The 11,057-nt window shown below is 43.2% G+C and overlaps 2 protein-coding genes across 7 annotated transcripts in view; one reads left to right on the plus strand and one right to left on the minus strand.

Annotated features, from left to right (window-relative positions):
* The window catches only part of LYRM4 (LYR motif containing 4), a 174,521-nt gene extending 172,681 nt beyond the window's left edge, over positions 1-1,840 (minus strand). For both annotated transcript variants that reach the window (XM_019522147.1, XM_019522157.1), the window contains exon 1: positions 1,671-1,840. In XM_019522147.1, the coding sequence (XP_019377692.1) occupies positions 1,671-1,756 (86 nt within the window). In that variant the 5' untranslated portion in view covers positions 1,757-1,840. The remainder of the gene's footprint in view (positions 1-1,670) is intronic.
* A 72-nt stretch (positions 1,841-1,912) lies between these two features.
* The window catches only part of FARS2 (phenylalanyl-tRNA synthetase 2, mitochondrial), a 531,358-nt gene continuing 522,213 nt past the window's right edge, over positions 1,913-11,057 (plus strand). The window contains exon 1 of one of the 5 annotated variants that reach the window (XM_019522113.1): positions 1,913-2,015. Coding sequence is in view for 3 of the 5 variants with exons in the window: in XM_019522122.1 (XP_019377667.1) it covers positions 4,428-4,534 (107 nt within the window). In the remaining 2 variants the exon portion in view is untranslated. Of the gene's footprint in view, positions 2,016-4,261; positions 4,535-11,057 lie in introns of those variants that run through there. The other 4 variants (XM_019522137.1, XM_019522122.1, XM_019522131.1 and 1 more) reach the window with 4 other exon arrangements.

Here is an 11,057-nt window from a genome sequence, read left to right on the forward strand (position 1 = left end):
TATCAGTGTCCCCATGCTGAAAAATGGTGGTATCAGGAAACCAAATACAGAATATGACATTGTTTGCCAGAAAAATTGACATTACTACTCATAAATAGGTAGGATAGAAGCACAAAAAGGTTTTTTGACTTTAGGTGTGACTAAGTGTGTCCATCTCAGGAGAAATAAACAATGCTGTAAGACAGGCAATTCACAATCTGCACCTATACTCACAAGCCATCCCTCCTTGCAATGGTGCAATGTTTTTAAAAACTTCCATTAAAACCAAGGATAAGTAAGTTTAAGCTTTGACATTTTACACTTCACCAAAAAAATAACTTGTTAATAAGTTAGTAAATTTCAGACTAGGATGTTACAGCACTGTATTACAGCAGCCCAGAAAACGCTGTTTATCTCAAAGCAGCAGGGGCTAGCAAAATATTTATTTATTCCAGGGATGGGTGTGGTGTAAAACGGTTTCCCTGCAGCATAGCTAGTGTCTCTTGCTAGAAGCCACTGTTATTTTTAATGTTTTCTAATTCACAAATATAACAAGGATGGCTTTATGGATGTCACTGTCCATGCTAGAGTATTTAGAGACAGATCAATTAAACTCAGCAATGTGTCCTTGACGAAGGGGAAAGATCCAACATCATCTGGCACTGCAACTTGCAGGAATCCAACTTAAACAAGTTAACAGAAGAGTGATATCTTAAAAGGAAAAAGAAACTGAATGGAAAATTTTAGCTAAAGAGAAGTAGAGAGGCAGCTAGCTGTATTAGTCTGAAGTCAGGCAGAAGGCAGGGCAGGGTGCCACTTTAGAGCAGTGGTTCTCAGCCTTTTGAGGCCCACAGAACCCCTCTGTAGCTTCAGTTTATTTCCCGACCATGGAAAAATTATAAACTATTTTTCCTGTCGCAAAGAATACAGAAAGCCCACAAATCAGAGTGGTTTTGGCCCTGTGGATTCCCATTTGAAATCTCTGGGTTAACCTCATGAAGTGTGCTCACTGATGTAGCGCATGCAAAACCCAAGTCACTCTCAGGGAATCTTAACCAACTTTTGGGTTTGCTTTTTTTCATTTTTAATTATAATTATTATTATTTTGCATTCTGGGTCAAATTAGTTGCAAATCCTATTAACTGAACAGAGCTCAATAGCTCAAGTCCATGTGGTGCCACCATTTGCAAGTATCCTCCATCCCAGACTCCTCAGCCATGGACTTCAGATGCTCCCAAATCCATGGGGAGGCATCCTGTGCGCAAGCCTGGAGGTCTTGGGGTTCGGAAACCCCAGATACCACTTGATCTTAGCCAAAAGGCCACCAGCGCTCCTACAGCTGCTTCAAAATGAAAAAATGCTTCAACTTTGATGACCCAATTCTCCCTTGCTCACTCACTACTGACTTAGGGTCAGCAATATACAAGAAATAAGAATCATGTGCAAACTCGTTTACATATTTCCCAGTGTATTTCAGCCAGTAGGATACTTCTGAGCTTCCACTAGGATCATTTCATACCCTGCCCCGCTCCCACGAAGCCGCAGCCCGATTGGGGGGGTGGGGCTCCAGGCGCCCCCCACCGCACCAGACCGGGGTCGCCCCTGCAAAAGTGCCCGACTCTGCCACCCCCCGGGCCGGGCCCTGCCCCTCCGCCACGAGAAGGCGGCACCCTCCCCCCGCCGGGCCGCACCTGTAGCCGTAGGCGGCGAAGCACTGGCTCTCCCGTAACAGGGCCCGGTAGAGCCGCAGCACCTGCGCTCGGCTGGACGCCGCCATCTTGCCGATCCTCTCAGCAAAGCCCCATTCTCTCTCAGTGAGGGGGCGCCCTTCTCAAATGCCTGATTCCCCCGCGCCGCCCACCACGCCCCAGTGAGCAGGGCGCCGGGGCTGGCCTCGCTATTTCTCCTGGACCCCTCTTCCCCCGCCCTAGCCATGGCCTGCCCTATCCTGGCGTGAAGCGGGCAGCTCTGGGCGCGTCAGGCGCGAAGAAGGCAGCTACAGCGCCGGCACGGCGAGGCCCGGGCTCGAGCGGGAGGTGAGCAGGCGAGGTAGCGCGCGAGGGGTGGTGGGTGCGGGGCCTCGCGGCACAGCCTTGGCGCGGGAGGCGGGGCAGCGGCCTCGTGCGCAGCGCGCGGTGGGGGGAGCAGGGTGAGGCCCCCGCGCCCGAGCTTCTATTGCCTGCGCTGTCCGGGGGGCGCCCGCGGCGTAACTTTACGCCTCTGCCGTAATTGTGGCGTATGAGGGGAATGTGCGTGCGTTGGGGCCCTGCTGTGGGCTCAGGTGTAAAGCTGGGTAGAGGCCGACTACCTCTGGAGTTGTTCAACCTTTTCATGCCCTTATTTTCTAGTCCTATTGTTATCATTCTTACTATCCCGCGAGGATCACTTTTGTCTGAGTTTATTGCGCAGATGGCCGGCGAGGAGCGTCATAAATATAAGGGGTGTACCATTGCCGACTCCTGATTTTCAGCGTTGTTCTTAAAAATCTCTGCTTCATGCATGTGAAAAACTTAGCTTTTTCTTTTGTATCTATGCATTTGTTTATGCAAGTATGGTTTGCATTAAAGCTAAGTTTTGAATTGGGGATGCGTGTGGCAGCCATGTTGGTCTGAGACAAAAAGAAATGCAAAAATCTAGACCTCAGTTCAGAAATGATACCTTTTTCTTAGATCAAAAATGAAGTTTATTTTGTACGTATGTGGACTTTTTACCATCTTGAGCTTTCCCTGAGCCTGATGAAGGACGTGTGAGCCCGAAAGCTTGCAGAAAAAGATGCTTTTTTTGCTGTTTCTCAGTTGGTCTAATAAAAGATATTTCTAAACCAGTTCTAGATTTTTGCAAGTTTTAAATTATACATTTAAAGTTTAGCCCTTTTAAATCTATGTATCTAGATAGATATATATGAAAGAGCTAAGTTTTTCACATGCCCAAAGCGTAGACTTTAATAACAGCTCCAAAAATCAGAAGAGTTGGCAGCACTGTGTGTGCCAGTAGGTTTGCTGGTGTGTGGCCCTTGTTTAGGGGTTCTTGGTTCCCCCTGTCCTGTCCTGTCCCCTTGTCTCCCACCCAAACATCTGTGCCAGGCAAGGCCGCAGCCAAAACTGCATCCAGTGTGAAACCTGCATTGTGAACTGTGTGTGTTTGGGGGGGGAGCGTTGGCTGTGGGTAATAAGCATTTGAAGGGGGTTAAAAATATGTATTTTTGGGGGCGGGTGGGGAAAGGAGGCAAACCATCCATTTGGAAGCCCATGGGGCCACCCTCAGCTGTTAGCCCCTCCCATGCCTGCAGCTGTACACCCCTATCAGGTCCCACAGATGACGTGAAGATGTGGTGTTTTGCCAGATCTTAGGGGAAAATGGGGTGCTTCAGACATGTCACGGAATAGGAAACAACCCTGTCAACCCTTTCCCCTGCTAGTTTACTTGGAGCTCCAAAGACTGCCCTCTTTCCCCCGCCCCCTTTTTTTGTGTGCTTCTGTGCAGTTTACTGGATAGATTTTAATGTAACAGCTGGGAGTGGGTCCAGAGGTGGTACACTGGTGCACTTGCACCCTCCCTCTCCCTTTGAATCCTGTTCCATCCAAAGTTTAAAACCGACTGCCTGTCAGTGGCAGCAGCATTTCTAGTCAGGCAGACCAGAAGCAGACTGAGGTAGTCAATTGACTTCATGTCTCATTGTCATCTACCTGATCCCTTCTGAGCTTATTCCACAGGTGTTAATAACCCTCTATGGTCTTGATGTTCCACCAATCAAGCTATCCCTTATTCTATAATTCTGCTGTCTGTTAGCTGCTTCTGTTAATGAAGCTCCCATTTCACAACCTTCCCCCCCTACAGTAGGCAGAAGTTTGATGCTGTGGGCTGGGAGGGGAGAGGGGCGTGTCATCTTCTTTTGCAGCTGACACTAATTTCCCATGGCAGAAAAAAGGAGGTGACATCATCTCCCTGCCCTACCCCATGCAGCAGCAAACCTCAGGCTTCTGCTCCAGTGGGAGCCAGCCTTTTTGGCACGTGCCACAAATTAGCTCCACAGCCTCCCCCAAGTGGCACTCTGATTCCCTTCTGCTGTCCAATCAGCTGCTGTGCTTTCTGTTCCCTGCCGTATATGCCATATGCCTTACACAGAGGCCACTCATGCCACAGGTTGCCCACTCCTGTCCTACACCATGCACTGTTGCTGCTGTTCTGTCCTCCTTGCTACTGGAGCTGGAGCCACTGCAGGCCAGATGCAGGGTGTTGTGGTGGAAGGGAGGGTAAGGTCTCCCCAGGCAGCATCTGGGGCTCATGCCCTACTCACCTGCCCATTGTTACCCTGCTTTTGAAATGGGAAGAGTAAAGGGGGATCAAGTTGGTTAGGTGACAAAGTTGCAAAGGTAGAAGACAAGTCAACAGCTAGTAGTGTTCAAGCTCCTTTTGTGTTTCCTTGTGCTGCCCCCAAATTTCAGTATATGTGTCCATGGCAAGTTCAGAATGTTTCTAAGTGTTCAGAGAAATCCATAGATTACAGGTCAACAATTCCTGCTCTGGGATCCAACATGAGTTGCTCTACATGGTTCCTGAGTTTTGGGGTGGTTAACTTGTAGCCAGCTTAAGTGCTGATATCCTTCATGTATCCAAGCTGTCTTGACTCTTTCCAGAATTCACTGTTTTCATCTGTGCTTTGCCTGAGCCTCTATTTGCATGGCACAGGAATTTCTGATTGGTGGAGGGAGGTTGAATTTTGGGTGTTGCAGTTGCGCATTGAATTCTGGGTGTTGCAGTTGTGGGCCCAGGAGTATTATGCAAGGCCCAAATTTGTTGGAACTGGCCCAGAAAAAAAAATAGCTCCTCAAATCTCCAGTGCAGTGCCTGGCTCACAGAGTGAACAGTTAAGGATGAATACTTACATTCTGCTTGTTTACACACTAGCACTTCCTCATAATTTACATCCTTGGCCTCTGCTCCTCTTCCATCTACCCTGCAAGAATCCAGAGTCTTCTGTACCTGCAAACAAAACATCTCTTGCCTCTGATTCTGCTGGTAGTTTTGCAACTAACAGTATTAATGCTGTCATCCTAATCCATGAGTATTATGCCATACGTGTATCCATGACTGATTTATTTTTTGTACGATATCAATATGAATTAATATGTGGATTGCAGTGTTGCAGTCTGTCTATTATATGCAGATTAAACAGAAAAGAGTATATCTGCCTATGCTGCAGGTGTTTTATGCATCCTCACTGTGTGAGATGATGAAATTACCAAACTCCAGTATGCCTATAGAATAAAGCATCATTTGCATTTCTGGTACAGTTTAGGCTGTGTTCATAAACCAGATCTGTTTGTGTATGTGTAAACAACAGATAAATACCAAAACATCTTTGTTGGACTTGTCTCTGTGTCAACTTACATATTATATGCACACAAGTTTTGTTTTGTCTTCCTTTTGAGGCTTGTGAAAACCAATCAAGTTAAAATAAAATCCATTGTTTTATTCTGTACAGCACATTACTTTTTCTTTATTAAAAGCAAGGCTTAAATTTGAATTGTCCCACAGAACTGTAATTAAATACCATGGTAGAACCGTTCTCTTTGAGGCTTCCTTGGTGGTTGTGGTTGTAAATCTTGGATTTATGTAAACTAGTTCTGCTTTGCATATTAAGGAAACTCAAACAGAGTTTACACACAGACATACTTACACATACTTTTAATTGTCCTTATGCCATATGTTTGCCTTTGTCTGGGTACTTAATATGTAAGTGGAATTTTTTTATTTTTCTTTGTAAATTTAACATCCTTCCTAAAAGTTTCAGAGGCAACCACATTTGTTCTTTCCTCCATATATTTCAGAAATCCAAAAAATTTGAGGCTTTTATGTAGCCAATAAAATGTGGTTTGAGAGTTTACAAAGATTCAATAGGTAAAAGTAACTTTATAGATTGGTTCAGTGATGACTCTAGAAGTGAGGGAAAAAGTAGTAGTTTGGTAGATAGTGCCTGTAAATTTTGAATCACTGGTAAAGCTAGAGGTTCCAATACTCTATTCTTCATCTACTCAATAATGAGGAAGAAGGCAAGACTAGATAAAGAGTAAACCTTTTCTTTGTTTACGGGGACTCTATAACCCTTAAATTGATTTAAATCACTTTTAAATGACTTAAGGTTGTACTAGATGCCTTGAGCCAAGTGTGAACATGCAGGCTCCATAACGAGAAGCAGTAAAGCTGTGTTAATATGTGGTGCTGCATCTGACCAAATCAGACCTGCTTCCCAGGGAAGCTAATTAGCCAGGCAGGAAAGGGTCTGTCTTATTTTTTGTTCCAGACCTAGCATGCACAGAATTAGCTTGCATGCCTTGAGGGCACTGCCATACACTTTGGGTACCTGAAAATAGTTACTATTTCTTCTCAATCCTTTTGCCAACTTTTATGGCTTTACAGTCACATTGTCAAAAAGCCAAGCAGAAGAACCCAATGCACAAATTTCTACTAGATACAAAAGGAAAACAAAAAAAAGATGAGCCGTCCCCTTACCTTCTATTATCTTTTTAGTTGTAATCTCAGGTATTTCTTGACTCTAGTAGCACAGTTTCCAGATAGAAATGGCATTTCTTTTTACGCTGGTGGTATAATTGGACACAGTGATTAATTTTATTATTATGTTTAATTTTGTGCAGCAACTCTGGACTATGCAAAAACAAGCCCTGCTTTTCTTTAGGATAAAGGTCTTGGTTGTGCTTTACTTAAGTCATTGACATATGGGAGCAAGCTTGATTAATTTGTATCTGTGACAGCTGCATTATTGTGGTTAGTTACTTATTTAAAAATATAGGGAGTTTGATGATATCTGTTCAGTCTCATCTTGAATAAAAACTTGGTAGAATTCTAGTCTGTCAAAACTTTGATGGATGATGGTCACTTGGGGGTGTTTTATGCAGTGTTCTTTTTCAGTGGGTGTGTGCAGGTCAGTGAGGAGAAAATGGGTAGGTCTCTCATTGCCTTATCTTCTAGGATATATGAACAGTTTGAGAATGATCTGATAACATGAGCATCTGGCATACTTAGTGTTCTAAATCTGTAGTAGCAGAAAAATAATTTTTAACAAAATACCTGTAGAGATTATGAAACTGTGTGAAACAAAGCAGCTGTTATGTTCTCCAGGGCGTATTTGTAGCTTTGTCATATGTTGCCTAAATTATTCTTTGTGGTGCACTATTTCAGCTTTATGACAGGGCACTCAACACTTTGAGAGGGCATGTACTTTCCTGTTATGCTGTTGTTCATGTTGATTATTTTTCTTTTTGGGGTCAGAATGATAATTGATTGTCATGATATTGTCATCTCTTTTAATTATTATTTTTCTGCTTGTAAAAACGTAATAAACTCTTTTCCCTCCTCCTGCTGTTCTTATTCTCTCTAACTTTCATTACCTTTGCTCCTTGATGGGCAGCATTACTCAAAAGCTAGATTCTGCCTTGGTATCTCTCTTCAAAAGCCATTGAATTGGAAGTGCAGTTCATGGTAAAATTTAACTTCCAACCAATGTTATAGTCAATTATAACTAAATAAGAGGTTGTTTGCTGCCTACATCGGATAGAATTATTTGTGCTAATAAAAAAAAAAAGATGTCCTGAATAACTCTCTCTCTTTCTACGGCTAGTCATTCTTTTTTCTGTTCCTGTGGTTGTCTTGAGAGAGGAGGGTAAGGAAACATTTTTGCAAAAGTTCTGAAGTGATTTAGAGGCACAGGTCTCTGATTCTCCATGGTAGCTTTGCTCCTAAATTACTTACGGACTTTGAAAAATTCCACCTTAAAGGTTTTATTTTACATGGGGGAGGAAAAAAGTGCAAAAGAAGTCCCACGTGAGAAATTCTGTTCCTTTATGACTCCTATTGCAGGAGGCTGATCATCTGTCAGTATGCATGGTCTTGCTTGCCTTGGTTAGATTTTTTTCCTCCTTTATGTCATCAAGAGATAGAAAATGTATTGATGAAATGGAAAGCTTTCGGAAATTGACAAAAAAATGTACAAAAAAGGAATAGGTGGGTTATATCCACAACAGAGCTACTTAAGAGAAGAGCTCTTAAACATCTAAACAGTTTAGCAAGACATTAATGTTTGGATTTAAAATATGTTATTTCAGTATGTGGTATCTCGCTTTGAAAGAAGTTTGCAATGGACAAATGTCTGCCAAAGGGCTTTGAAATTTTTTAATAGAAAGTGCTACAGAATTAAATATGGTTTTCTGTTAAGACTTTACACTAGAACTCAAGAGATACAAAATAATTGATATTTTTAACCCTTAAAATATTAAATCTGTAATAGTGATGCTTAATTCCACAGACTTTCCTAACCTTAATACTGATATAATTTCAAATATTTCTTGGGTCCATTTTCTGTTTCTCATATTGAAATCTTATTAAGAGACTAGAAATGAACAAGTCTCATTAAGGGCTGTGTTCCATAAAGCTTCAAAATTTTGTTCTATGTTATACTTTTTTGTATTTTGTCCAGTCTTAAGTAACTGCCATTCCCTTTGCAGAATATTCCACATTTTAATATGTTTCATGGTCAGGAGATGTTTTCTGATATTCAGTCTCAGCTTTTCCCTTTCATAATTTCATTCCATTAACCCTAGTTATGTTCCTCAGAGGCACTCTCTGCAGTTTCTTCGCTCCATGGTGATTTACACTTTCATCATGTTTCTCCATAGCTGTCATTTAGCCAAGCTAACATATTTAGTTATTTTCATCTTTGTTTCTATTTTAGCTGATGCTGGGATTTTAGCACAGAAAGCAAACTGCAGTGCTGGAAAACAAGGAATGATATTTTAAGAGCAACTGAATTTAAATTTTTCCGTGGCTCATAGCCACCAATTTATTTCTTGGCTGACTTGGAATAACTGACACCCCTGGTCAGTTACAAATGGGACTGCAAACCTTTTTTTTTAAAAAATGTTGCCAAATGCAGTTGAGAGCAGCCTTGCTAAAGCAAAATTAGTTGTACTGAGCTTTGTTTTTGCCATGGATATTTTGTGGCTATGTATAAAATTCATTGCACTAAATGTTTCCTTGTTAAAGAGACCTCCTTTTTCCTGGAACCATTACATGGATAAAAATACATTAAAAAAAAAAAAATGCCAGCCCATCATTGTTGGGAAGTCAAATGAATCTGGGTCAAAGGAAATGATAATCAAGGGAAAGAAGCCAAAAGCCCATATTATATAAACATTGCTGTAGATGGTGAAATTAAATATCTATTGATACTAGCCTGGCGGGGGGTCGGGCTAGAAGATCTACTAGGTCCCTTCTGACCCTAAATCTATGAAACTAGGGAGAACTGTGCATACAGAAGATCCTGTAATATTTTAATTTTCAAAAGACCAAGGGCGTTTGAACCAAAGAACGGCCTTTGGAAGGTTTGTGTAAAGCAGTGAACGGAATAGGCAGAACCAACAACCCACACTTGGGCCACAAGCAGGCCACTCATTTTGTTCACTAGCTCAATGTCTAGTGAAAATCTGGGTGCCTTTTTCCTTGTAGTAGTGGTTGATGTTACAGACTGATGTTATTTTCAGTCAACTAAAAGCAAAGCCATTTAAATACAAAGTAAAAGCAAAAAAGCAAAACAATCAGCATTCTTGCCAACGTTCTTCAGTGAGAGCTAGGGCAGTTTCTCACTGAAATGTTTCCTCTGCAAATTCCTACCAGGATGCTTGTAGGTAGAGATGCTGGTCCCTTTGTCAGTACCACTTCCTAGTAGGGATGTAAATATCGTTTTAAAAAAATATTTGTTTAACCTCCTTCAATTCTATTGGTTAATCATTTAACCAATAACACAGTAGCTCTGACACAGCTGCTGGTAGGAGCAACTCCGGGCTCCTGGGGCCCTTTGACTGTGTGGGGTGGGAGGAGGAGTGGGAAGAGGAGAAGGCAAGCCCAGCCAGACAACACAGCCCAGGTCAAGCCCTGGGCTAGGAGGGAGGGAGCACCTGCAAATTATCAACTAACTGCTTAACTGATGAGTCATTAGCAGGGATCCTGGCTTTCTCTGTTAAAAAGTTCAAAATTCTCTGATAAGAAATCACAGGTTCTCTGATTAACGCCCCCGGCTCCACATTTTCCTGTGATTAAAATGAAATGCCACTATATATATAGGTATCAGTTGAACACACTTTTTTACTGATATATTTACAATTTTAAAGCAACTTGGAAGCCTGCCAGTGTCTCAATCATTATAATAAAATACATTCTAAATACCTATATATTTTGGCATTTGATTTGGGGGTTTTTATCATGGAAAAACAGAGCTTGCCCTGCTCCCTTTGCTTTCTAGGTTGCAGGTCCATCCATGACTTTCTCTTCTGCCTCCCCACCCCTGCTTTGTGGCGCTGAGCAGCCTTGATATGCCAGTGCTGTGGCCGTGCTGTTGCCCCTCGCTCCCAACCCACAGACCCCTGGCCTGCCAGTGCCCCTCACTCCTGAACCACAGTCCCCTGTAACTTGCTGTTGGTACCCCTCATTCCTGATCCACAGCCTTGTGGCCCTGCCAGTGCCCCTGCCTCCGATCGTCTTTCTTCTGTTCCCCCCAGCCCCAAAGAGCCCCTTAGGCTAGGACTCTGTCAACTGCAAGCGGAAAGATGTAGTTTCCCAGGTTTTTTCCTTTTAAAGGGGAAAATTCACAATTTTCTCCTTTAAAGGGGAAGACCTGGATCCCTGGTCATTAGGTTACTCAGTGTTTTCCTCTTAGGTAATGGGTACTAGTCCCCTGTGCCCCACCCTCTCCTCCTTGCTCCTTCCTCCCTCGCTCTCTCCTGCCTGCCCTGCTGCCTTCTGATTCCTGCTGAGACACTGTGCAGTAGGGGTGCACTGAGAGATTTTGGGGGCCAGTACCAATAGCCAGTTTTTAAAGAGCCATATCAGCCAACGCCAATCCTGTTTCCAATACAACTGCATGCAGCTGGTAAGTCTGTAGTGGTAAAAGGGGAGGGAAGGGGGGTAGGGCAGAGCAATGCCCCCTGCAGTGAGGGAGGGAGTGGGGCTGGAGCTGGAGTAGTTGCTACCCGGGTGGGGTGGGTGCAGGACAGAGCCATGGCTCA

The sequence above is a fragment of the Gavialis gangeticus genome, unplaced genomic scaffold, assembly GCF_001723915.1.
Source record: "Gavialis gangeticus isolate Ggan-Ray unplaced genomic scaffold, GavGan_comp1, whole genome shotgun sequence".
Lineage (NCBI taxonomy): Eukaryota > Metazoa > Chordata > Crocodylia > Gavialidae > Gavialis > Gavialis gangeticus.